Source organism: Odocoileus virginianus, unplaced genomic scaffold, assembly GCF_023699985.2.
Source record: "Odocoileus virginianus isolate 20LAN1187 ecotype Illinois unplaced genomic scaffold, Ovbor_1.2 Unplaced_Scaffold_16, whole genome shotgun sequence".
NCBI classification, from domain to species: Eukaryota; Metazoa; Chordata; class Mammalia; order Artiodactyla; family Cervidae; genus Odocoileus; species Odocoileus virginianus.
Window position 1 is genome coordinate 971,078 of NW_027224278.1, and position 27,877 is coordinate 998,954.

General features: G+C 40.2%; 1 protein-coding gene across 3 annotated transcripts in view; it reads left to right on the forward strand.

The window, feature by feature from the left end:
• Window positions 1-27,791, forward strand: part of GAB3 (GRB2 associated binding protein 3) — a 73,992-nt gene extending 46,201 nt beyond the window's left edge. For 2 of the 3 annotated variants that reach the window (XM_020909615.2, XM_070462894.1), the window contains 6 exons: window positions 7,303-7,358; window positions 7,851-8,070; window positions 10,330-10,411; window positions 11,826-11,928; window positions 23,225-23,341; window positions 24,593-27,791. In XM_020909615.2, coding sequence (XP_020765274.2) covers window positions 7,303-7,358; window positions 7,851-8,070; window positions 10,330-10,411; window positions 11,826-11,928; window positions 23,225-23,341; window positions 24,593-24,709 — 695 coding nt within the window. In that variant the 3' untranslated portion in view covers window positions 24,710-27,791. The remainder of the gene's footprint in view (window positions 1-7,302; window positions 7,359-7,850; window positions 8,071-10,329; window positions 10,412-11,825; window positions 11,929-23,224; window positions 23,342-24,592) is intronic. The other variant, XM_070462893.1, reaches the window with a different exon arrangement.
• Window positions 27,792-27,877: the final 86 nt, after the last annotated feature.

A 27,877-nucleotide genomic window follows, 5' to 3' on the forward strand; every position in this document is an offset into this window, starting at 1 on the left:
TCTTTTCTGCATTGTATATTCTTGCCTCCTTTGTCATAGATTAATGGACCATAGGTGTGTGGGCCTTCTATTCTCTCCCACTGATCTATGTATCTGTTTTTGTGAGTCTGGATAGGTTTTACCTCTAGCTTTGTTTTTTTTTTTTTTTTCTCTCTCAAGATTGCTTTAGCAGTTCTGGATCTTTTTGGTTCCATATGAATTTTAAGATTATTTATTCTTCTTCTGTGGGTATTATTTTGATAGGGATTGCATTAAATCTGTAGATTGCTTTAGGTAATATGGACATTTTAACAATGTTAATTTTTCCAATCCAGAAGCACAGGGTATCTCTTCATTATTTTGTATTATCTTCAGTTTCCCTCCTCAATGTTGTATAATTTTCAGAGTATAGGTCTTTTACCTCCTCAGTCAAGTTTATTCTTGGGTATTTTATTTTTGATGTGATTTCAAATGGGATTATTTTCTTGCTTTCTCTTTCTGAGACTTCATTATTAGTGTATAGAACTATGATAGGTTTCTGTCTATTAATCTTGTATCCTGAAACTTGAATTCATTTATTAGTTCTAATAATTCTTTTTTGTGGACACTTCAGGGTTTTTATATAAAGTATCACGTCAGCAGCAAATACTAACAGTTTTACTTTTTCCTTTCCAATTTGGTTGCTTCTGATTTATTTTTCTTGTTTGATTACTGTGGCTAGGACTTCCAATACTGTGTTGAATAAAAGTGTCAAGAATGGGCATCCTTCCAGTTTTAGATGGTAGGTTAATTGGTTTATTTGAGATTTTTCTTATTTCTTGAGGAAGCCCTGTATTACTGTAAACTTTACTCATAGAACTGCTTTTGCAGTATTACATAGATTTTGGAGTGTTGTGTTTCCATTTTAACTTGTCTTAAGCTATTTTCTGATTTCCTCTTTGATTTATTCATTGACCCATTGCTTTTTTTTATTAGCATATTGCTTAATCTCCACACATGTGTGCTTTTCCTACTTTTCTTTCTAGAATTGATTTCTCATTTCATACTGTTGTGGTTGGAAAAATACTTGATATAATTTCTATCCTCTAAAATTTGCTGAGACTTTTTCTGTGGCCTAGCATGTCATTTATTCTGGAGAACATTCCTTGTGAACTTGAAAAGAATATGTATTCTGTTTTTTGATTGAATGTCCTGAAGATATCTATTAAGTTCAACCAGTCTATTGTGTCATTTAAGACCACTGTCGCCTTACTGATTTTCTGCTTGGATGATCTGTCCATTGGTCAGTGGGGTGTAAAAGTCCCCTAATATTATTGTGTTATTGTCAATTTCTTTCTTTAAGTTTGTTAGTATTTGCTTTACGTATTTAGGTGCTCCTGTGTTGGGTGCATATTTGTTAATGAGTGTAATATCCTCTTCTTATTGATCTTTTATCATTATATAGTGTCCTTCTTTATCTTTTTTATACTTTTGTTTTAAAGTCTGTTTTGTCTGATATGAGTATTAACTCCCACTTTTTTGTCATTTCTGTTTGCATGAAATATTTTCTCCATCCCTTCACATTCAGCTTCTATGTGTCATTAGCCCTGATGTGAGTCTCTTGTAGGCAACATATTGAAGAATCTTGTTTTTGATCTGATCAGCCAGATGACATCTTTTGATTAGAGCATTTAATCCATTGACATTTAAAGTAATTATTGATAGATATGTCCTTATTTTCATTTTAATAATAGTTATTATTATTCTCTGTTCATTTATTCTTTCTGTCTTCCCTTGTGGTTTGATGATTTTCTTTAGTATTATGTTTGTGTTACTTTCTTTTTAGTCTTTGTGTATCTATTGTAGCTTTTTGGTTTGTGGTTACCATTGTTTTCATATATGTTGACCTATATCTACTTGTTTGAAACATAGTCATTTAAGTTCAAACAAACTCTTAAAAAATCTATATTTTTTACTCTCCTCCCCCACATTTTGTGTTTTTGATGTCATATTTTACATCTTCATGTCTGTCCCTTAATTCTTTATTGTAGTTATAGTTGATTTTATAATTTATTGTATTTTAATCTTTGTATTGGCTATTTAAGTGGTTTTTCCTCAGTCATTGCTATATATTTGGCTCTCCTAGTGGGATTTTCCTTTTCTTAAATATTTTTTCCTTCTTTTCTGCTTAGAGAAGATCTAACATTTCTTTTAAGGTAGGTTTAGTATTGATGAACTCTTTTAGTTTTTGCTTGTTTGAGAATCTCTTTATATCTCTTTTGATTCTAAATGGTAATCTTTCTGGGTAGGTTATCCTAGGTCACAGGTTTTTCCCTTTCGAGCCTTTGAATCTATCATGCCACTCTCTTCTGGCCTGAAAAGTTTCTATCAGAGAAATCAGCTGATAGCCTTATGGGGATTCCCTTGTATGATGACTCTTTAGAATTCTCTCTTTATCTTTAACTTTTGCCATTTTAATTATGATATGTCTTGTAAGTCTCTTTGGGTTCATCTTTTTTAGGGACCCTCTGTGCTTCCTGTCTCTGGATGTCTGTTTTCTTGTAGAAAGTTTTCAACCATAAGTTCTGTGAAAACTATTTTTTGAGCCCCTATAAAGTGAATGTTGGTATGTTTTTGATAGTACATAGAGGAATGGAGTTTTTTTTAGCAGTCCAAAGGTAGCCAGTTTATTGCATCATTGTAAACAAGAAATCCTATATCCTCCTGACCACACACCCAAAAGGTTATAAAAGAAATTTAACTTGGGTCCAACTTGAGGACATGTACTAAAAGTTTCAAGCCTCACCTTGGCATTTTTTAATATGCTTTGATCCAAATCAAATGAGACCCCTTTGGCAAAAAAGCTGCCAGTTTTCATGACTTGCCTTGCCCTGTATAACTACTGCTGAGTGAGCTGCTGAGGGTTATGGGAGCACCCCAAGCTAAAATGCCACAAATTCTCACTGTTCTTATGTGATATTCAGTAGTTTTTTTTTAAAATAAAATCTTCCAAATACAATATGCAATAGTTTTGTTGTATGCTTTTGGTAAATTTTCAAAGTCCCCTAATAGTTGTGTACAAAAGTAATTTTGTACAGTTTTATCATTGCTTTTGGGGGAATAGCTTTTCTGAGCTCTTCATTCAGCCATTCTAGTAATACCACTTTCTTCTGTTTTCTAATATTTGGGGATGGTGGTGAAGTAGAAAAAAGAAACTTTATTAATAGCTTTGCTAGGCTAAGGAGTCCAGAGCAGGCTAATGCCCTCAAAACAATGTGTCCCAACTTGGAGAGGATAGTGAGATGTTTTATAGTAATAGTTCAAAGAGGACATGATGCTTGCTAATATTTTAGGATTTTTGTGTTAATGATCATAAGTGATATTAGTTTATACTTTTCTGATATATTTTATCTTTATCAGGTTTAGCTTCCAAAGTTATACTTGCTTCATGAAAAGAATTAGAAATAGTCCTTGGTTTTCTAAACTCTCTAACAAATTTTTGAAGCATTGAGACTGCCTGGTGTTTGAAGATTTGGTAAAATTGTCTGTTGGAACCATCTGATCTCAGTGGTTTTTGAGAGGTAGTTTTGGGAGGTGATTTTGGGAAGGTTCCCTGGCTCAGATGGTAAAGAATCTGCCTGCAATGCAGGAGACTCAGGTTCAATCCTGGGTTGGGAAGATCCCCTGGAGAAGGAAATGACAATCCACTCCAGTATTCTTGCCTGGAGAATCCCATGGATAGAGGAGCCTGGCAGGCTACAGTCCACGGGGTCACAAAGAGTTGGACACGACTGAATGACTTCACTTTTGGGAGGTGGTTTAGGGAGGTAACTTTGTCTGTTTTATTCTATGGAAATTTAAATGTGTAAGATTTCTATCCCCTTTTGTGTCAATTTTGGTATAGTGTATTTCTCTAGAAATTATCCATTTCATCTATATTTTAAAGTTTATTTGTTTTTTTTTCATTTATTTTTATTAGTTGGAGGCTAATTACTTTACAATATTGTAGTAGTCTAACCCTAAAGTTTGTGTAGAGGAATGCAGAAGTGTCTCTTTAAAAAAATCTCCTCTGTTTCAATGATTAATTTCTCTTTATCAGTTCTTATTTTGTATGTTTGTGCCCCCTCCTTTATTGATTACATTGACTAGTGGGTTTCCCTCAGGTTAAATTTTTTCCCCAGGAAACCAAGATTTTTACTTTTAAAAAAGTAAATCCACTTCCTCTGGACTTTATTAGTTTTTGCCTTTATCTTTACTTATAATTTCTTTTGGTTTTCTCTATTGTTCCTTTTCTAGCTTTGAACTGGGTATTTAATTCACTTGTTTTCATTTTGTCATTTTGATTGATAGAGCTGTTTTAATAGATTTTACATTCTGGGTAGAATTGACTATTTATTCCAGTTACTTGATGGGCCTTTCAATATGTAGATTTAAGTGTTACTTTATTTGTGAAACTTTTCTTCGATTATGATTTCAATATTAGTAATATACTATTGTTTTGTTTTTCTTTGGGGGGAACTAACAATACATATATTGCATCTTCATTGCCTATCTTCTATTTCAATCTCTTTTTCTGTGATTCTTTTTAACTCTATTTTTTATTTTCTTAGTTGTTTTGTGGCCTTTCTTCAATTCCACTTATTGCATTTTCAGTTGAATATCTTCTTGCCTTGGGATTTTGTAACTTAGGCTTCATTTCTGAGATGGTTTTCTCTTTTTCTTTAATTTCTTGAGTATTGTTAATCAATTCTTATTTCATTTCCCCCCATTTCCGCCCATTTCTCTCCTTTATTTTAAAGCAAAATGCTGGAAATAAACTTTTGATATCTAATATTAATGCCATGCTATGTCACTTCAGTCGTGGCAGACACTTTGCAACCCCATGGACTGTAGACTGCCAGGCTTCTCTGTCCATGGGATTTCCCAGGCAAGAATACTGGAGTGAGTTGCTATTTCCTTTTCCAGGGGATCTTCCTGACCCAGGGATCGAACCTGCATCTCCTGCATTGGCAGGTGGGTTCTCTACCACTGAGCCACCAGGGAAGCCCAAAACTTACACAGTGCTGTGTGTCAATTACATCTCAATGATAACTGGAAGAAAAAGAGAAATGGGAGTTATGTGATGATATGGAGGTGTTACCTAATGCTATGGTGGTAATTATTTTGCAATATATGTATGACAAATCAGCATATTGTACACCTTTAATTTGCACAGTGTTTTTACAGACATATACACACAGTCTCAGTAAGGCTGGGTAAAACAAAACTATTTGATTCATTAGAAGGTGATAGTACTTTGGAAAGAGAAAAAGTAGAACAGGGTCAAGGAGATTAGTAGAGCAGGTGGGGGCAAGGGAATAATATGAAAAAGGGTGACTGTGACAGATATCTGTTTCATAAGAATGTGCATCCACTCTCGAATCCTGTCTTTCCTCTCTCACAAATCCCTTAAACTAGCTGATGTTGATGCAGGGGTTTCTCTGTAATTGTGTTATTTGGTGATTTCAATAGGAATTTTGTAATAGAGAGGAAGTTAGGGACTGTGTACACATATGCAAGTCCCACATTCTAAATTTTTTGGCCACTTTTTGTGGCATGTGGGATCTAGTTCCCTGATCAGGGATTGAACCTGTACCCCCTGTAGTAGAAGCACAGAATCTTAAGCACTGGATCACCACATTCTTTATTAACAATGTCCATAATAATTGGTAGGATTTATTAAATACTTCATGTTCCAAGCACTATTTTAAGTACTCTGAATGCACTAACACATCTAATCTTTCCAGAAGTCCTGTGAAATAGATTCTATTTTTGGTCTTACTTTACAGATTAGGAAACTGAGACACAGAGAAAGTAACTTGTCCAGTGTCACAGAGCTAATAAGTGGCAGATTAGGGATTTAAAACCAGCATGACTCCAGAGCATCTTTTAACCAGTACTTCTTCCCCCTTCAAGAAATATAAACATAGATAGACACACATATATGCATATATATAAAAGACATTCTTTTTTTTTTTTAAGACATTCTTAATCAATCTCCAGTCTTCATCACATCTTTCTAAGTTGGGAGTTATTCTCTTGCTTGAAGATGATGTTGACTACAGTTAATTTCTCAAAGGCAGCCTGGCTTTTCACATCTCCAGGTTCTAGGGAGACAGTTTGCTCCAGTCCCACATGCTGAGGGCCCTTCCCAGCGATTCTCACTGCCAGCAGCCTCCATCTCCTCCTGTGGGCTCTCGTGGTCCTAGCCCCTGGCTTTCCTCCTTCCTCTCCAACTACTCTCTCTCAACATGAGCCAGTCCTCATCTTCCTGCTCTTTGAATAGTGAGAATCTCTAGGATTTTAAAAAATGATTTTATTAATTTATTTATTTATGGCTGTGCTGAGTCTTCGTTGCTATGTGGCCTTCTCTAGTTGCAGTGAGCAGGGGCTACTCTCTAGCTGGGGTGTGATGGCTTCTCATTGTGGTGCCTTCTATTGTTGCGAAGCACAGGTTCTAAGACACTTGAACTTTGGTAGTTGCGGCTCCCAGGATCTAAAGCACAGGCTCACTAGTACTGGTGCACAGACTCTAGCTGCCCACAGCATGTGGGATCTTCCCAGGTCAGGGATTGAACCCATATTGCCTGCATTGGCAGTCGGATTCTTTACCTCTGAGCCACCAGGGAAGCCCAGAGTCTCCAGGATTTTATACTTAAACTTTTCTCAATGTTTAAAACCTCTAGATTATCTCCTCTACTCTTAGGTTTTGACTCTATCTCTAAGCAAGTCTCATTTGACTCTGCACACATATATCTTGCTACCTTCTGGATATCTATTTTAATTCAACAGTTATTCTGAATTTTTACATCACACTCTAAATGGGTCACATCCATCTCAGAAATGTCTAATCTTAGATTCATCCAGCTCTCTTCTCTCTTCAGATCTGTACTGAAGTGCTGACTCTGTAGAAATTCATAGTCACCAATTCGTGTTGACGCTCTGCAAGGCTATAGCTCCTTTATTCACCCCATTCTCCTATTCTTTGCAAGGGCTATTTCATGCGTCCTCTCCTGTCCTCAAACCTCCAGCTCTGTTTCTGCCATTTCTAAGTGCAGAAAATTCATGTGACAAATGCCGCAAGCATTTCTTAATTGCTTCCCATGACTCCCCCCAATTCACAGAACTGAAGCATCATATAGAAACCTCTTCAAAATCTGGTCAGCTTTCCACCTGCGGGGGAATGTTCTGGCTGACCAGCTAGACTGAGTAGCAAGCCTCTCTCCCTCTGGAGCTGAGCACAGGGCCCTGAGCTTAGTTTCAACTGGTGCCCTTCGTTTTCACCACCTGGCTTGTTTCTTGCAGCAGATGTCGAAGGCCAATCTTTAAGACACCGAGACAAGAGGCTAAGTTTAAATTTGGTAAGTTTGGTACTTGAGTTTCTTTAAGCCTTAATTTTTACCAAAACATAGTCTACCCTGTATATGTTCCCTTGATATCTTTTGAGATTCAGCACTCTGACTCTCCAAGGACCCTTCCAGTCTCCCATTAAAGCTTGAACCTATCTGGGAACTACTGGACTTTGTGCTCTATATGGGCCTTACCGGTTCTAATGGTCTACACACATCTCAGACCTGAGGTAGCTATTGAAGTCATCCCATGATTCTTAAAGTATTTACATACATGTCATTGACCTCTGTCTTGCAGCATGAGTCCTAGGCGAGTCATCACCTACCTCCCATGATAAGTCCAGAGACAGAGCTTGAGTTAGAGGCTGTCTGACTTTCCTAAGGAAGTTCAGAGTTATTCCTAGATAATTTGCAACTGAAATCCCACATGCAGCCAAGTTGTGCCCACTGGAAGCAGTTTCCATGCTATTCTGTGCTTTCCAACTGGTTTTCATTCCCTTGCAGCCATGCAGGTTCTTCCCAATGTCCCCGCCGACTTCCACCAGCACTGAGGACAGCTATGTGCCCATGAGTCCCCAGACTGCCGCCTTTGCTCTCGGACCCCATGACAGCTGTGACGATTACATCCCAATGAATTCAGGGAGCATCTCCAGCCCCTTGCCTGAGCTCCCTGTAGACCTGGAGCCTCCCCCCGTGAACAGAGATCTCAAGCCTCAGAGGAAGAGTAAGCCACTCCTGTGTGGGATGGGGGAGCAAGGTGTGATAACCGTGTGGAAAAGCTTCCCTCCTAAGCCCCTCTGGGAAGGAAGCACTACAGAAACCCACCACCCCAGGGGCCTGGGAGAAAGACGTGGCTGGGATCCAGTGGGAAGGGATGGGGAGCACTGTTGCTCCAGATCATCAGGGTAACAGGAACCCAGAGACTTGCAGTCATGGCAAATGTGGTCTCCAAAGCCAAATCCACTCCAGCGGGCTCATCTTTGGCTGCTTCCCTAACAAAGTCCCAGAAACGAGTGAGGTGGGTGTGAATGGAAGCCCCTTGGTCTCTCTTTGTTTAAAAAACAGCACTTAAATGTAGTCATACCATTCCCGTTATGTAAGGCAGCCAAGAATGCCCTTTGACACTGATTCCTTAATGCAGACCTGGTCACAGGCCCCATGGTTCAGTGCCCTGTGTGTGCCCAGCTGCAGATGTGTCTTTGCGGGGAGGGAGAACATGGAGGATGTGGAGGTGAGAAGTGTGGCTCCTGTGGGCACAGAGCTCCAGGCAGTTCCTCCCATCTGCTGAATGGCAAGAATAGGCAGGGAGGAAGGCAAAGAGGGTTCGAGAAAAAGTAGGTCAGAGTAACTTGCTAACTTCATTCTTGCTCACCGTTGCTTGCCCAGTAGGGCTGGGTGATTCTGAGGAAATACTTGGTACAGCGACCATGACTCTTGACACTCCATCAGCTCCACCGCCACCCATCTTTGCTCTTTAGAAAAACTACTACTTCACGTGGCCACTCTCAGAGCTGTAACTAAGCATCTCGCTTATGCCTGCTCTGCTCCAGCCTCGCCCTCTTTGCTTTGAGTCAAATCCCATTTCCTGTGTGTTTGCCTAGCACTAGGGGGAGACAGAGATGACGAAACAAGCAGGGTTCCCCAGGTTGAGGGGGAGAAAGATATGTCAAAACCACCTGGAAGAAGAATTATGCAATAGGTACTAAATAGGAGAACAGGCCCTGTCTCATGAGGTTTACAGGAAATAACAATTCATCCTGGTGAGAAACCATTTCACAGGCGCCTGTAACTTTGAGGTATACCTTATTGTTTTGCTTGATTACTTTTCTGTAGTAATCCTGTGCAACAGAAGTTTCTGTAATGAAGAAAGTGGGGCTGTTAAACATGTGAAATGTGGCTAGTGCAACTGAAGAAGTGAATTTTAAGATTTGATTTAATTTCAATGCACTTACATTTCAAGAGTCACATGTGGCTACTGGCTACCATTTTGGACATCACCAGTCTGAAAGACCTGGTGATGGAGGAAGGTGCAGAGATTTTGGACGGACACAGGGTTGGGGATTCACTGGGTGGCTGGGAAGGTGAACACCTGGGCCAGGAGGGGGTGATTCTGACACACGTGGCTGCTCGGCTGACTGAACAGCAGGAATGCCACTGATAATATGGAAGGAGTTAAACACTATCTACCGGTGTGGACGAAAGAGCTAGAAAAACAAGCTGGTCCAGGCAGTGAGGGGAATATGTGCATGACTGTAGCAGCACATATGTGCATGACTGTAGCAAGGTGGATTGCTGAGGTGGGGTGAGGGTCAGGCACTAGGTGCTTCTTTAGATGTAAAGGCTACTGCAGTGAACAAACCAGGAAAAAAACCCTGTCCTCCCAGAGTGCAGTCAGTCTAGGCCCAACTCAGTAATGTTGGCGTCATCACAGACAGGTTGGTGCCGTGAATAGTAAGCACATGAACTCATGAGAGCCTATGAAGGCCTTTGTGAGCAGGGGATGTTGAGCTGAGATGTGAAGATGACTATAACCGAGCAGCGAGATGGGGAAGATTGTTCTACGCAGAAGGACCACAAAGTAGACAGTGGCCTGGAGAGGAGGGGATGATTAGAACTTGGGTGATCACCTGTGTCTGTGATGAGAAGGGTCAAAGGTGAGACGGGCAACAGAATGGCATGAGATCAGAGACCTTCATCTGACACCCAGAACCAGGCCTCACTTACAATGAGTTCTCAATAAATGTGTAGTGATGGGATGTAACCCCAGCTGCTGATGTGACCACCGGCTCAGTACTTGTCCCCTCTGCTTCTGCTGAGGCAGGAAACAGTAGGACAGTAAAATGGGCACTCATCATTAGCGCTGCTTGTGAGTAAATGTGGGCTTGATGTGCTCAGTGAGTGGAATTGTCATAGTTTTACAGTCTGAAGATTCTGGCCTGGAAACCCTGAGAACTTATATTGGATGTTCTGTGTTATCTTGTAGCACGGCCACCCACCCTGGACCTGAAAAACCTCTCCACAATCCGGGAACACACATGTCTAACCAGGACCCACACTGCACCTTGGTGAGTCTTTGATTGCTCCCAGGGGCCTCATCTGGCACCCTCTCATCCTTAGTCAGACCTCTGTGGTGAAAGAACTTAAGACAAGGGAGGAATAAGATTTATTATCCTGAACTGGAAGTGTTTTGTAGGTCACCAAGGAATGACAGTAATTGAATCTCCCAGTGCAATGGAATCAAGAACGAGAATATTGCTGGGAACTGTCTCTAATGTTTGCTTCTCTCTTCACATTTGCTCATTTCTCTTTCTTTCAAGAACTCTTTTTCTGTTGCACAATCCTCACAGCCTAAAGTAGCCATCCTGTAGATCTGTATTTACCTGCTACAATTTCTAGTACCAACAGAGAGAGGTTCTTTTTCAACCTCCAATTCACATTTGTTGGGAGAGGGAATTGTTTTGCCCCAGCTACAGTGGATGCAGCTCTGGCCTGCTGAGCAGGGCTGGCACTGCTGGCATGGCTTCTAAAAGCTCAACTTTGTGAAGGGAGTTCTCTCGATAAACCAGCCCTCAAATGTGTCTGCACTCTCTCATCTCACCTTGTAGAAGCTGGAGTTTCAGAGTCCTGAGCTTGGCCTGGTAGTTTCTTGCTGGTTTAGTCACTCAGTTGTGGCCAACTCTGCAACCCCATGGGACTGTAGCCCACCAGGTTCCTCTGTCTATAGGATTCTCCAGGCAAGAATACTGGAGTGCATTGCCATTTCCTTCTCCAGAGGATCTTCCCAACCCAGGGATGGAATCCATGTCTCTTGCGGCTCCTGCATTGCAGGCGGGTTCTTTACCGCTGTTTTAAATGCTCAGTCGTGTCCAGCTCATTGCAACAGTGGCCCACCAGGCTCCTCTGTCCATGGGATTCTCTAGGCATGAATACTGGAGTGGATTCTTTGCCCACCTCCAGGGGATCTTCCCGACTCAAGGACTGAACACAGGCCTCCCGCACTGCAGGCAGATTACTGCTGCTTCACCCTAAATACCACAGCACATGATGACTGTAATGGGCCACATTCCAGACAGGAATGCAGAGCCTCAGTTTGTGCTTCTGACTTGGGAGTAGGATGAAAGTGGATTTGTGGTCTTGGTCTCATCTTCTCAGAGGAATAAAATGAGAGCCTCAAAGGAGCATTTCTGTTTTGCTTTTCTCTCAGTGATATGATGCATTGGTCTCTTTCTAGAAAGCTCATGAGATGTGGCACATGGAGGGCCTGCAAAAAGAATAACCTTTGAGAAGTGGGAGCCATCTTCCCCATAGTGGGACAGAAGTTGCGGGGTAGGCTCTGTCACTTCAGGAGTTGCTTTGGCCGGAAGGAAGTTGCATCTGGAAGGGGAGGGTGAAACCTCAAAGGGGCTGTGTCAGTTCTTGGCTGGCTTTCAGACCAGCTGTAAGACACTGCTTTGACCTCATCTATATTTTTGTTCCTAGCAATCGAACCAGTTTTCTATCTCCAGAAAGAAATGGTATTAATTCTGCAAGATTTTTTGCCAATTCTGTTTCCAGAGAAGAGGAAAAAAGCTACATCCAAATGGTAATCCTCTATTTTTCACATTTTTCTTATTCACCCCAGTCTATATTCTTATGGGTTCACTGTAAAGGAAACATGTTGCTCAGAAAGTGCCATGAAATCTTAAAACTATTACTTAATTGTAATGCCAGGTTACCATGTTTTCCAGACTGGGAACAAATTGACATGAATTTGGTTTTCTTTCCTGCAGCATTCAGCTCCTTGTACCATTTAGCTGGGAAAACTCTGACACTGGATGCTCCCTTCCACCAAACCCCCCGGTAGCCCTACTCTGACTTCCTCTGCACCTTTACCAAAGATGCATCACTGAGAGTCCTTTTGGGAGGGTGGCCTCGTGTCCCAGCTCATGGGTGGGTATTAGTTTCTGGAGATTTCTTTTGGAGCCTTTCTGTAAACCTGAGTTCACAAAGACCTGGTATGTTTATCCTCTGATTAACCATCTATGGTTCTAGAGTCCTGGTATCTCCTTCTTGCCCTCTGTTTCCCTTCCATTCTCTTTCCTTTGGTTCTGTTGCCAGTGGGTTACTGAGGACAAAGAGGGCCTTTTAGTACCTCTGGCAAGTATCAGGCCCTTTAGCCAGAACTCTCACCATTCTGTGAGCTTAAAATCTAGGGAACTCTTGAGAGAATTTCTTTTTGAACTGTGAAATTTAGACAATGTTCAAGGCACTGTGACTGTATGCTTTTGAGCAGACAACTTTGCCTGCCTTACTATGCATGACAGTAATAGGCATTTAAAGTTCTCAAAACAGTCATGTCCAGTGAAGCAGCCATTAAGTGCTGCATTTTGCCTCTATTTAATGGACTGTGCTGTGAGTCCTCTTAATCATATGCAGGTGGAAAGTGACTCATATCCAGTTTGCTGTGGTATTCCCAATATTTTTCACACTTAGTAATGGCCCTTGGGAAACTTCTAGAAGAAAACACTCTTATAAAAGATACTGACCAGCTGTGCTTTGTCTCCAGAGAACAGAAAAGGGAAGTGAATCTATAACCTCATGGAAGCAAATGCCGAGTCATTCCAGACACTAGCAGTTATTTCTGATCTTTCATGTTGTGAGAAAGCCCAGTGTCTCGTTAACAACATTGTTCAGGATTGGTTTCTTGCCTATTTATAATCACTGGTTGATTACTGCCTCTGTACATTATTAAGCGATATGACTCAGTAGCTTAAGAGCCCAGAAAGCTGGCTGAAGGAAGGTAACTCTGAGGAACTCATCACATAAATGTGTTTAAAGACTATCCCATCTCTTTCCACTGTGTGTTTTAACTGCAGTAATACAATATTTTCAAATGCCATTGATTTACAATATTTCACTTGTTCCAAAAAACAACCCATTTAGTAGACTGAACTAATGTAATTCAATTTTGATTTTGTACATAATCATATGCATAATTTCTTCTCTTTAAGGACAAGTTCTTACCTGACTGTAAAAATTTAGGCTAGAGTCTGAAAAAGAAGTTTTGTTTTATAAAAGTCCTGTATTCTTCTTTAGTGACTTTATTTTCTAATGAAATGTAGTTGATACACAGCATTATATTAGTCTCGGATATACTACATAATGACTGACATTTGCATACATGAATGAAGTGATCCCCATGATAAGTCTAGTAACCATATGGACCGCTACAAGGTACTACAATATTGTTGATCCTGTTGCTTGTGCTGTAGATTACATTCCCATGGATTACTTACTATATAATGGAGGTGTATACCTTCAAATCTCCTTCACCTATTCCACCTACCCCTCATCTGCCTCCCTTCTGGCAACCACTCATTTGTCCTCTGGGTTTTTGAGTCTGTTTGTGTTTATTTTTTGATTTCACATCTATGTAAGATCATATGGTATATGTCTTTCTCTGTCTGACCTATTTCATTTAGCATAACACCCTCTAGATCCACCCGTGGTGTCATAATGGCAACATTTCTTCCTTTTGCTGGGTAATATTCCATTGTGCAAGTATATGTATGTGCATGTGTATATATGCATATATATATATATGTTGTATATGTGTTTCACATATATTTTTTATATATATATATGTTTCACATATATATGTTTTATATATATATATATATATATATAAAACATCTTTATCCATTCATCTATTGATGGACACTGAGATTGCTTCCATATTTTGGCTATTGTAAATAGTGCTGCAATGAACATGGGAGTGCATATATCTTTTTGAATTAGTGTTTTTGTATTGGGGGCAAATAGTCAGAAGTGAAATTGGTGAATCATATTTTTAATTTTTGAGGACACTCCATATTGTTTTCCACAGTGTCTGTACCAATTTACATTCCCACCAACAGTGTATGAAGGTTCCCTTTTCTCCACACCCTCACCAACATTTGTTATTTGTCTTTTTGATGATAGCCATTCTATCATCTTAGTCATTCTGACATTCTAACATAGCCATTCTAGCAGGGCTTCCCTGATAGCTCAGTTGGTAAAGAATCCACCTGCAATGCAGGAGACTCTGGTTTGATTCCTGGGTCAGGAAGATCCCCTGGAGAAGGGATAGGCTACCCACTCCAGTATTCCTGGGCTTCCCTGGTGGCTCAGCTGGTAAAGAATCCACCTGCAATGCAGGAGACCTGGGTTCAATCCCTGGGTTGGGAAGATCCCCTGGAGAAGGGAAGGCTGCCCACTCCAGTGTTCTGGCCTAGAGTACCCCATGGGGTTGCAAAGAGTCAGACACGACTGAGTGACTTTCACTTTCATTCTAACATGTGTGAGGTGATGTTTTATTGTGGTTTTGATTTGCATTTCCTTGATGATTATTGAGGTTGAGCATCATTTCATCTGTCTGTTAGAAACCTGTATGTCTTTGGGAAAAATGTCTGTTCATGTCCTCTATTTTTTAATCAGCTTATTTTGTTTTTGTTTTGTTTTGATGCTGAGTTGTATGTTATTTGTATATTTTGAACATGAACCTCTTATTAGATGTATCACTTGAAAATATCTTCTCCCATTCAGTAGGCTGCCTTTTTGTTTTGTTGATAGTTTCCTTTGCTATGCAAAAGCTTTTTAGTTTGATGTGGTTCCTTTTTGTGTGTGTGTATTTGTTTGTTTCCCTTGCCTGAGGAAACATAACCAAAAAATATCTTTAAGACCCATGTCAAAGAGTTAGTCTGTGTGTTTTCTTCTTGGAGTTTTATGGTTTCAGATCTTACATTTGTCTTTCATCCATTTTGGTTTCATTTTTATATATGGTGTGAGAAAATATTCCAGTTTGATTCTTTTGCACGTAGCTGCCCAGATGGTTGGATGGCATCACTGACTCGATGGACATGTGTTTGAGCAAGCTCTGGGAGTTGGTGATGGACAGGGAAGCCTGGCGTGCTTCAGTCCATGGGGTCGCAAGGAGTTGAACACAGCACAGTGACTGAACTGAATGGAACTGTCCTGTTTTCACAACACCATTTATTGAAGAAGCTGTTTTCCCCCTGGTAGTATATTCTTGCCTCCTTTTACATAGATTAATCGACCATATGAGTTTATTTTTCTTGATTCTGTTCCATTGATCTATGTGTCTGTTTTTGTGCCAGTACCATGCTATTTTGATTATTATAACTCTGTATTATAGTTTGAAGTCAGAGAGTGTGATTCTTCCAGCTTTGTTCTTGTTTCTCTTTCTCAAGATGGTTTTGTGTATTCTGGGTCCTTTATGGTTCCATACAAATTTTAGTGTTTTTGTTCCAGTTCTGTGAAAAATGCTGTTGGTATTTTGATAGGAATTGCATTGAATATATAGATTGCCTTGAGGAGTGTGGACATTTTAACAATATTAATTCTTCCAATCCATGAGCACAGGATATCTTCCCATCTGTTTGTCTCATCTTCAGTTTCTTTCATCAGGGTCTTATAGTTTTCTGAGTATGGTTTGTGAATCTCTTTAATTAGATTTATTCCTAAATATCTTATTATTTTGGATGAAATTGTAAATGGCAGTGCTTTCTTAATTTCTTTTAAGACAGTTTCTTGTTAGTGTATAGAACTGCAACAGATCTGTGTGCTAATTTTGCATCTTACAGCTTGACTAAATTCATTGATGAGTTCTAATGGTTTTTTGATAGTATGATTAAGATTTTCTATATATAGTATTATGTCATCTGCAAACAGTGACAGTTTTACTCTTTCCTTTCCAGTTTTAATTTCTTTTGTTTATATATTTTTTATCTGATTGCTGGGACTAGGACTTCCAATACTACGTTGAGTAAAAGTGACAAGAGTAGGCATCCTTGTCTTGTTCCTAATCTTAGTGGAAAAGTTCTCAGATTTTCAGTGTTGAGTATGATGTTAGCTACAGGCTTGTCATACATGGCTTCTGTTATGTTAAGATATATTCATTTGGTACTCACTTTGTTAAGAGTTTTTATCATAAATGAGTGTTGAATTTTGTCAAATGCTTTTTCTGCCTCTATTGAGATGATCGTATAGTTTTTATTCCTCAGTTAGTTAATGTGGTATATCAGATATCGAACCATCCTTGTGTTCCTCGGATAAATCCCACTTGATCATGATGTATGGTCTTTGTAATGTATTATTGAATTCAGTTTGCTAATGGGAAGTATATTTCCTCCAACCTCATTCTTTTTTTAAAAAATTCTGTTATTTTACTTCCTTTGTCTATCCATATATAAGATTTTGAATGAGCTTTTCTTTACCTACAAAAATATCCTGATGAGATTTTTGATTGAAATTGTGCTAAATCTATGAATAAATTTGGGGAAAATCAGCATCTTTATTATACTGAATCTTTCAGTTTGTATGTAATACATCTCTCTGTTTATTCAGATGTCTTAATTTTTTTCCTCAGAATTTTGTGATTTATAACATATAGACCTTACGTGTATTTTATTATACCTTTACCTAAGTGTTTTATTTTTGGAGCTATTGTAAATGATTTTGTGTTTTTTAATTAATTAATTTATATTTTGGCTGTACTGGGTCTTTGTTGCTGCATGAGGGCTTTCTCTAGTTGCTGTGTGGGCTGCTTGTTGCAGTGGCTTCTCTTGTTGTGGAGCACAGGCTCTAGGTGCATGGGCTTCAGTAGTTGCAGCACGTGGGCTCAGTAGTTGTGGCTTATGGTCTCTAGAGCTCAGGCTCAGTAGCTGTGGCTCACGGGCTTTAGTTGCCCTGTGGCATGTGGAATCTTCCCAGATCAGGAACTGAACCTGTGTCTCCTGCATTGGCAGGTGGATTCTTTTTTTTTTTTCCATTTATTTTTATTAGTTGGAGGCTAATTACTTTACATCATTGCAGTGGTTTTTGTCATACACTGAAATGAATCAGCCATGGATTTACATGTGTTCCCCATCCCGATCCCCCCTCCCACCTCCCTCTCCACCCGATCCCTCTGGGTCTTCCCAGTGCACCAGGCCCGAGCACTTGTCTCATGCATCCAACCTGGGCTGGTGATCTGTTTCACCCTAGATAATATACATGTTTCCATGCTGTTCTCTCGAAACATCCCACCCTCGCCTTCTCCCACAGAGTCCAAAAGTCTGTTCTGTACATCTGTGTCTTTTTCTGTTTTGCATATAGGGTTATCATTACCATCTTTCTAAATTCCATATATATGTGTTAGTATACTGTAATGGTCTTTATCTTTCTGGCTTACTTCACTCTGTATAATGGGCTCCAGTTTCATCCATCTCATTAGAACTGATTCAAATGTGTTCTTTTTAATGGCTGAGTAATATTCCATGGTGTATATGTACCACAGCTTCCTTATCCATTCGTCTGGCAGGTGGATTCTTATCCACTGTACTACCAGGGAAGTCCTAGATGGCATTTTCATAATTTCAGCTTCCATTGGTGGTATATAGAAATATGATTAATTTTTTTTCTGTGTGTTAGTGTTGTATCCTGCAACCTTGCTAAATTCACTTATTAATTATAGGCATTTTGAATGTTCTTAAGATTCCTTGGGGCTTTCAATGTACATGATCATCTCATCTGTGAATACAGTGCTTTATTTCTTTCTTTCCAACCTGTGTGTTCTTACATTCTTTTGCTTGCCTTGCCAGGCTAGGCTAACACTTCAGTGCAATGTTGAATAGATGTGGTGAGATGAAACTTTGTTTCCATCTTGGGGGAAAGTATTAAGTCTTTCACTATTAAATCTGATGTTAGCTGAAAGTGTTTTACAGACATTCTTTATCACATTAAGTAAGGTCTCTTCTATTCCTAGTTTTAAGGGCTTCCCTAGTGGCTAAGATGGCAAAGAATCTGCCTGGAATGCAGGAGATGTGGGTTGGATCCCTGGGTCGGGAAGATCCCCTGGAGAAGGAAATGGCAACCCACTCCAGTATTCTTGCCTGGGAAATACCATGGACAGAGAAGCCTGGCAGGCTACAGTCCATGGGGTTGCAAAGAGTTGGACACAACTTAGCAACTAAACAACAACAAAAATTCCTAGTTTGCTGACAGTTTTTTTTTTTTAAACCATGAATGGATGTTGAATTTTATGCTTTTCCACATTCATTGATCTGATCACTTAGTTTTCTTCTTCAGACTGTTATAGTGTAGATTAGACTGATTTATCTTTATTGAACCATCCTCTTATTCACTGAATAAACCTCATTTGGTCATGGTATATTGTTATTTTTATATATTGCTGGATTTGATTCACTAACATTTTGTTGAGGATTTTGTGTCTATGTTGATATTAGTTGTTGATCTGTCTGATTTTATGATCAAGGTAATGCTGGTCTCCTCCGGAAGTGTTCTACTTTCTGGAACAGATTGAATAGAATTAGTGTTATTTATCAGAGAAGACAATGGCACCCCACTCCAGTACTCTTGCCTGGAAAATCCCATGGATGGAGGAGCCTGGTAGGCTGCAGTCCATGGGGTCACTAAGAGTCGGACATGACTGAGCGACTTCACTTTCACTTTTCACTTTCATGCATTGGAGAAGGAAATGGCAACCCACTCCAGTGTTCTTGCCTGGAGAATCCCAGGGACAGGGGAGCCTGGTGGGCTGCCGTCTATGGGGTCGCACAGAGTCAGACATGACTGACGCAACTTAGCAGCAGCAGCAGCAGTGTTATTTATTCTTTAACTTTTTTGGTATAATTCACCAGTGAAACTATCTGGGTAAATTCAATTTCTGTAATACTTGGAGGACCATTGACATGAGTTATGTAATCTTGGGTGAATTTTGGTTATTTGCTAGAAGTTTTATAGTTTTACCTTTCACATTTAGGTCACATTTACCTGGATTTAACTTTTGCATGTGATTTGAGGTAAAAGTCAAGTTTTATTTCTTCCCCATGTTTCTCTAATTTAATAAGTTTGATTATTTAAAGTTATTATCATTTACAACCATTCTGCAGTGCCTTCTTTGCCATAAGTCAATTATCCATATATGTATGTTTTTTTATGGACTCTTGATTCTGTTTTGTTGGTCTACATGTCTATCATTGGGCAATACCACACTTTGCTAGTTATGGTAGCTTGACAGGTCTCAATATCTAGGAAAGGAAGCCCTCCTGCTTTGTTTATCCTCCTCAAGACTTCTTTGGCTATTTAATGGTCCTTTCTATTCCTATAAAAATTTTAGAAAAATTAGTTAAAGTCTACCAAAATTGGTGAAAAAACAAAGAAATGCTGTTCTCTTCAGTAAGGTAGTCAAATTATTTAACCTAACATTGCTGGAAGTGGAACTACATTTGTTCCAGTTTTTAAAAATTTGATGCAGCACTTCAGTAGGCAAGGTACCATGAAAGTACCAAGGCACACATCACCACCATATAAGATAATCTTAAAATAGTAGAGAATATATTTTTATACATTTATTTCTATTTATTTGGCTGCACTGGGTCTTAGTTGCAAAATATATGATCTTTCGTTGCTACATGTAAACTCCTAGATGTGATATGTGGGATCTCATTCCTTGGCTACAGATCAAACCCAGGCCTCTCCTGCATTGGGAGCACAGAGTCTTAGCCACTGGACCACCAGGGAAGTCCTGCTAAATGTATTCTTTAAATCCAAAACTCAACTGCCAAGAAAAGAAAGGGTATCTCTTAAGCCAAAAATACTGAGAGATTGCAAACCCCTAGAATCAATAGGAACTACAAACAATAAAATCAAGTCTAGAAGTAAGTCATTATTGAAAATATTAGATCTTAAGTATAAAATAAGTTTTATATACTTAGAAAATAAGATGAAGGGTTGCAAGTTGGACTGAGTAACAAGGTACTATTTTAAAATGACCAGGTGGATTAAAAAAGACCATTTAGAACTGCTAGACATAAAAATAAGGATGAAATTAGAAGTTCAATGGGTGAAGGTAAACAGGCTGAATCCAAAGAGTAGTTTAGTGAACTGGAATATAGTTGTGAATTCACTAATCAGTCAGGTTAGAGAGACTAAAACAGCCAGAGTTTCAGAAGATGATAGGGAAAAAAATAGAGAATCAATATGGAAAGGCATAATGGCAGTTTCTCACAATCCTCAGTCCAAAATCTCACAAGCAGTTTATTGTGTCAAATGTTAGTGGTAGATGTTGATGGCAGGTATATGGGTGTTCATATCATATTTTCTTCAGTTTGACTATTAGAAAATTTTCATAATAATAAAATAAATAAATAAACCCCATTAAAGGAAAATGATTAAAAGTGAGAACAGAAATTTAAAAAATGAACAAAATTAGAGAGAATCAACACAGACCTGATTTGTTCTTTTGAAAGATTAAACTTGAACATAATCAATCAAGAAGAAGCAATGGATATAAACATATTAGGAATGCAAAGGATGCAATAGCTGCAAATACATCAGAGATAAAGATGTGAGAATATTATGAACGTCAAAGTAATGAATATGAAAACTTTAGTGAAAATAGGCAAAGTCTCAGAAAAATATTATTACAAACTGACTCAAGTAGAAATAGAAAACACAAGTGATTATACAACCATTAGAGAAACTAATGTAGGGAGATTTTTACTACAAAAGGTCACAAGGCCCTGAAAACTTTACAGACACTTTCTATCGAAAGGAAGAGATCACTGCCATCTTATATAAACTGCTTCAGGAATGGCAAAAAGAAGACATATTATCCTGTCTAAATTAAACTGTCTAAAATAAGTAGTTTATTTATAAAACTAAAATAACTTGATACCAAAACAAATAGCACTTACATGGATAGAAAATTATATACCAACCTCACTCATTCATGCAGGTTAAAAATCCTAATCAAGAGTAAGTCCAACCACATCTTGTACATGAACGTTCATAGCAGCATTTTTCATAACAGCCAAGAAATGAAAGCAACCCAAATATTCACCAAATGATGAATGGGTAAATAAAATGTAGCATGGATACATGGTGCAATGTTATATAAGCAGCCACACAATGAAATCAGATCCATGAAATGACAAGGATGGACCTTGAAAACAATATACTGAATGAAAGAAACCAGCCAGAAAGACCACTCTTTTGGGTTTCTGGAGCCAGTTCCAACGCGTGGGTGTTGATTGGAGTGGGTTCACACTAACACCAAGCATTTCCCAGACACCAGCAAGGTGTCTGAGAATTCAACTCGATTCTGACACTTTGTACCCAGAGACAGCATCAGATTCCACAGGTTATGGATTCAGTCTTAACAAGACTGCCCACTCCCTTCAACTTCAGATGCCAGTCACAAGCCCAGGTTTTTATCTGTGCTTCTGCCTGACAGGCTACAAATTGGAGGTTCCCACATCCCCTTTCTTCAGTTTGACTACTTTGCTAGGGCAGCTCACAGAACTCAGGGAACCATGGACATTTACTAGTTTATTATAAAAAGCGACAATAAAGGATACCGATGATCATCCAGATGGAAGTGGTATATGAATAGAGGCTGCACTACTGAGAAAGGCTGGTTCCCAGATGGGGTACACACAAAAGAAGAGAGAATTAATTGTATCCTTATTTCACCAGCATAAGTTACAATTAGGTCAAGCTAGGTTATTACTTAAATGTAAAGGAGCCACCAGGGGAGCCCAGGACAAAGCTTAATAACTTAGGAGAAAGTGTGGGAAAACAAACTATGACCTCAGCATAGGAAAAATTCTTTAAATAAAATACAAGAGCAAGCTACTCAGAAAAATATTGATATATTACATTAAAAGTGAGAACAATTCTTCATTTAAAAATGCCATACAAAGAAAGAAAAACCAGCTATAAAATGTGATGGACTATTAGCAACACACACTACCAACAAATTATCACTCTCCTAGGTATGTGAGGAAGTACTGAGAAAAATCAGAAATATACAAACACTTCAGTATAAAGATTAGCAAAACCAAACCTAATCTAAACAGATAATTCATAGAAGAGAAAAATAAGTGAGTCAAGTAGATGAAAGGATGGCCAGTTGATTACATTATCAGGGGCATGGAAAATCAAACCACAAGAGGATATGTTTTCCCCCAGATCAAGTGGGTGGTAGTCAAGTTGAAGGTGCCCACATCCCTGGGTGCATGCTGGTAACAGCCTCCAAACTGGAAGCAACCCAAATGACCATTGTTGGTGGAACAGTTAAATAAATCATGCAATGGAACCATCTATGATAATGAAAACAAATGAAATAGGGCTAGTGCATTTACACGGATGGATGTGAAGTATGTATAAATGGAGTGAAAATAGAAGTCACCAAAAATGCACTCAATATGGTTCTGTTGATCAAAGTTCAAAACACGCAAAACAAAACAGTATGTCACTTAAGGACACTCACACACTCATAAAATCATATTTAAAAAGAAAAGAAGTGATAAACACTAAATTCGAGATTGTGCTCATCCCATTGTAGATGAGAAGGCTGCAGTAGAAGGGGGCAGGTCCTCCTCCACGTGTGTCATGCGTCATGTAACAGTGGTATATTCTACCTCTGAAGCTGACTGGTAGGGCCATAGGTGTGTGTTGCACACATGTTTTCACTGTATTGTGTAAAGTATCTTCAAATGCACTTGGGATGCCTTTACTAGAGCTTTCATAAGTATGACTGATCTTTTCAGGATTTAATCTCTCAGGCATCATAAGCCTGTCAGATATATCAAACAAATTCTTCTTGGGGGAGATTTTGGCCAGTCATTTACATGGTGAATAAAGGCAGGGCTTCATGCGAAGGCCAAATTGGCCATATTGTATTTGCAAGCTCTCCTTGTGATGTGCAGGCCGAGCTGCACAGGACTCATTCACTTTCTGCGGGCAGCTGCTCAAGTAGAGACATGCTCAGCTGCCTTCCCTTGGGCAGCCCAGCCAGAAACTGTTAACCTGAATCCTGGGACACTGGTTTCTAGGAGGAGCGCAGAGCAACCAACTCCTTGAGCAGTGGAGCTGTGACATGGACGAGGAAATTCAGCCTGGATTATTTAGCCTTGGACTTCAACTCAGCGTCACCAGCCCCTGTACAGCAGGTAGGAAGTACTCTGTATCAGAATTCCCAAGAGATTTCATTTCTGTTTGGTTTTGTTTTGATGATTCCACCATGTGTGTTCTTTTTGCAGAGTCTTAAACATAAAGACATGTACTGTGAAGAATCTTAAAATCAGCTCTAATTCTGTCTCCCAGAAATCGTGGTGTTTTTCCCTCTGGGGTGTGTTCTTGAATGTCTATGTATAAATGTATGTAGTGTTCATGCTCTTCAAAACTTGGACCATAGAGTTCGTTGGGAAATGTCTGGCAGAGATGAGGGTGGGGTAAATGGTAGACCAGGCACAGGAAGGGTCTGCTGAAGGAAGAAGGGATAATCTTGTTTGTCTCAACTCTTGGCACTGGGGACAGAAACTCTCAGTTGCAATCGGAACCCCTCCATAAAGGGCCTCAAGTGGCAGGTGGCAGTTTTGATGTAGTAGTCTCGTCTGTAAAGTGGGGATTAGAAATAGTAGCTATGTTGAGGCCTGTTGTGAGGATTAAATGAGTTAAAACATGTAACAGACCCTAGCCATTGACCATTGTCACTCACTGCACATGGCATGAATGACTGGCAAACAGTGGACAAAAGCTAAATATTTTTGAGCAAAGGATGGTCATAGTCTAAACTGTGCTAACAATGTATTGTTTGATGAGAAAATCAACTTGCTGAACAGGATATACAATATGATTTCATTTTGTGTTTGTGGAGAAAGGTGTTTGGGAGACTTCCCTTCCCTTTTGCTGAAGGGACTTCTCCTTTACCTTTCATTTCATTCCCAAAACCTACAATGACACTTCAGAAAAGCTGGTCAGCAGGATGAGACCAGTAAATTCAAACAGTGAAGAGAGTCCCCAGACCTCCATGGCTTTCAACCACAAAGGCTTCTCAGTTGTTGCCTACAGGACAGTCCATCACAGCCATGGCCTTGGTGTCTCATGTCATTGTCAATTCAGGGGCCAGTGTCTTGGCAGAGGAAAAAGAGAGATGGCAGGATTGCAGGGTGTCACCTCTGCTCACAGTATACTGGTCAAGGCGAGTTAGATGGCGAGAGCCAAGTTGAAGGGAGTAGGGATGAGGAGAGATTCACACACACACACACACACACACACACACACACACACAGAGTGTAACACTTCTGCATATGACGGTCCAGAAGGAAGAGACAGCAAACGCGTGAACCTGTAATACACCAGGGATGTGCTGAATTTTTTCGATTAGGTGTAATGAAAACCTTTTTGTTCTCCCCCTTCAGAAAATTCTCCTTTCAGAGGATCAGAGAGTGGACTATGTCCAAGTGGATGAGCAGAAGACACAAGCTCTTCAGAGCACAAAGCAGGAGTGGACGGATGAGAGGCAGTCCAAAGCGTGACAGGGTTGGGCTGCAGGTGGGAGGTGGGGCTTGCTTTGAGTTTTTCCGCTGGAAGCCCACTGATGCTCAACACAGGTCAAGATGCAGAGACTCTTGACGAGACCCTCTGGGAGAGAGGACCCATTTGTACACACTGACTGGGGAGGAGCAGGAAGTGGTCTCCTCCCAGAGGGGCTCTCAGGGGGGCCAGCCCCTGCCCTGACCCCCACCAATCACAGCATTTCTGGTCACAGCCACATGTGCCTCTGCTGAGCCTCAGACCAATGTGGTGTTGGCTCCACAGTCACGAGCAGCAGAGAGAGAGGATTCCACAGCCATCGACTGGGATGTAGAAAACTCCATTTGGGCAGGGTGGGAACAATCGAAACGGAAGTTGGGTTAAACATCTCCAATGGAGCATTTGAAGTGCACATTAGAGCCAGTATCGCTGCCCAAAAGATGACATCATTTGCTTCCAACGCTTGAACTTTTGATCTCTCTTCTGTGCTTCCATTGGAATAATAAATTATCATAGGAGACATGCACCTGGACACCGTCTTGCCCCCACCAGAAGACACAGTGCAAGAGACCAAGCCTAGGGATGGTGACAGAATATGTACTCCTTACTCCAAAGAATCCAGCAGACAAGTATTTCTGTCCTCCAAAGAAAGACAACACAAGTGATGGGGCATTGAGTCCCAGGCTCTACTATGAGCAGATCACATGACACTGGTGGCTCTAAGAACATGGTGCTTAAGCAGCCACCCATGGCTGGGTGTCCCGTTGCTGTTGGCCTTTTCCCAGTGTTCTTTCACATTCATCATCTCATCTCTTCCCCTAAAAGATCTCAGAAGTTAGTCTTGGCAGAGATCATTGCTCCAGCTTTGAGGGAAAAGATGCTAAGAACTGGAGGAGGGAACACTTTGCCCAAGATGAATCATGCCAAGAGAGCCAGTCAGGCTTCTTCTGCTGTCTCTTGCTGCCTCAATCAGGGTAACTTTGGAGACCGGTGGGAAATACATGCAAACACGGGATGGCTCGTTGTCCCCTCTCCTTTTCATAGGATTTTGACCAGGTGCTTTTTATAATTGAAAGGTATGCATGTCAAACCAGGGTTTCTTCGTGTGGTGTTCAAACAGGGCACTCGAACATAATCAGCAGTTACCATCAGAGATACCTCCTGAAAATCAGTATGAAGTCCATTTTGGTTCACGTGGTCCCCTTGGCAGTGCATTTCCTGTGAGCCACCCTGGGGAAGACTATCCCTGGTCATCCTGTGCTGGACTCAAGCTTTCAAGTGATAGTTATGATCAGAAAAAAACAAACCCAGCCAGCTCCAGTATCAGGGGTCTTGCCTAACTTTCCCCTTCTGCTTTACTAGTGACTAGGTCCTGAGAGGGCAAACGTTCCCACTGTGCAACGAGGGCACCTTGTCAGCCCTTCCTTTATGAGACACTGGGGTTCCAGGGAGAGGTACAGAAAAAAGGCTCAATTGAGCACAGGGTTTTACTTAATGCCCTTCCTGATTGTTCTGAGCATCTGCAGCTGAAAGACAAATTTGAACAACTGGGTAATAAATAGAGACTGTTATCCTGTCCTGCCACTGTGTCGTACACATGGGGGTGGAGGAAGTAGGCAGGCAGGTCTATGACAGTCAGCATTGGTCAGGGCAGTTGTAGGCTTTGCTACAGGGTTTCAAACTGCTCCAAACGTTAAGTGCAAAAATTTGTTTTTTCAGATCATAAAAGAAGTAATTTTAATGTTCAAAATGATAGGATCTCGTGACATCATTTTCTTCCCAGAGCAAGATGGGGGAAATTGCCAAGTTCTTTAATTAAGTTGAGTATTTAGTAAGTCTGGATGGAGCCACAAGAGGGCTCCTGGACCCCATGGCCTGCTCCTCAGCCAGAGCCTGTTAAGGAGCTGCCTTCTTTGTGTGTGACTTGCAAAGAGTCACAGAGCCTCAGCCAAGAACCCAGGGGTACAGACAGCTAGTTCCCATAGATGGTGGCTTCCTCATGTGTGGGCCACCTGTGTTTAGATCACTGCCTGACAAAGGCCAGTGCAGAAAAAATTGTACATCTGAGAATCAAGAACCTAACCACATTGAAGATAGATTGGAAAAGTAAATGCAGCTGAAATTATGTCAGCAGTGAAATGTCATCCAATTGACCAAAAAAGAAATATTTTTCTACAAAACGTTTCCAGGGACATGTTTACTGCACTAAGCAATAGACACTTGAGTGGTGTGACTTTTTTGGAAGTGATTTGGGGTTTTACAAATATCACTTCACCCTCATTTTCAGGGTGTATGCGTTTATGTCTTGCTTTGATAAAACTGCTAATGGACGGCTACACAAAAACATAACAATTCATGGACCCAAAATACAGGTAGTTTTTGAGCTGACTGCAGCATATGCTCCTGAGAAAGGCACCATAAATCACAACAATGGATGCTAGCCAGATCTTGTTTTCTGGCAGAGATAATCCACATGTAATAAAGAGCTATGATTCTGATGGGCTTGGAGGGATTTTCTTTTAAAAAAGAAACAATCTCTGACACCACTCCAACATAAGTGCACATGGCGTGTCTGTGCACTGTGCATAGTACACCTTTCTAGAAAATTTGGGCGTCAACATAAAAGGGGAAAGGCATCAATTAATCCTCCATTGTTTTCTGTAGTTCCTTTTTGCTTCATTTCCTTCCGTCTCATTTCATTAGGAAATACCTTCAGGTCAGGGGTTGTGTCATGCCAAAAGGGGGACTGAAGGTTTTCATGCCTGCAACTCCCTAAGTCCACAAGCCCAGGATGTTGGGAGTTAAACTTTCCATGGGGAGGAGGAACTTGAAGCCCAGCACATAGCCCAGCTCTAAGGGCATCGAGTGACCCTGGGGACTGACTGTCCAGGCCACTTCATGCAGTAAGCAGCAGCTGAATTGTGGCTTTTAGGTGCCACGGGAGACTGAAGGCACCCTTCAGGCCTGGCTTTCCCCTCTCAAGACCTCATGCTCGGCTCCTGTTCAAACCACGTTTGTATCTGAAATCATGCTGATTTTTAAAAATTCACTTTTTAATGTTTCATTTCTGGCATTAATAAAAGTTATAAGGAAGACTCATGACCTAAGTGTCCTCTTATTTAAGTAATGACCTCTGATAAAATCTCAGAACACGTTTTGAAGGCTGAGTG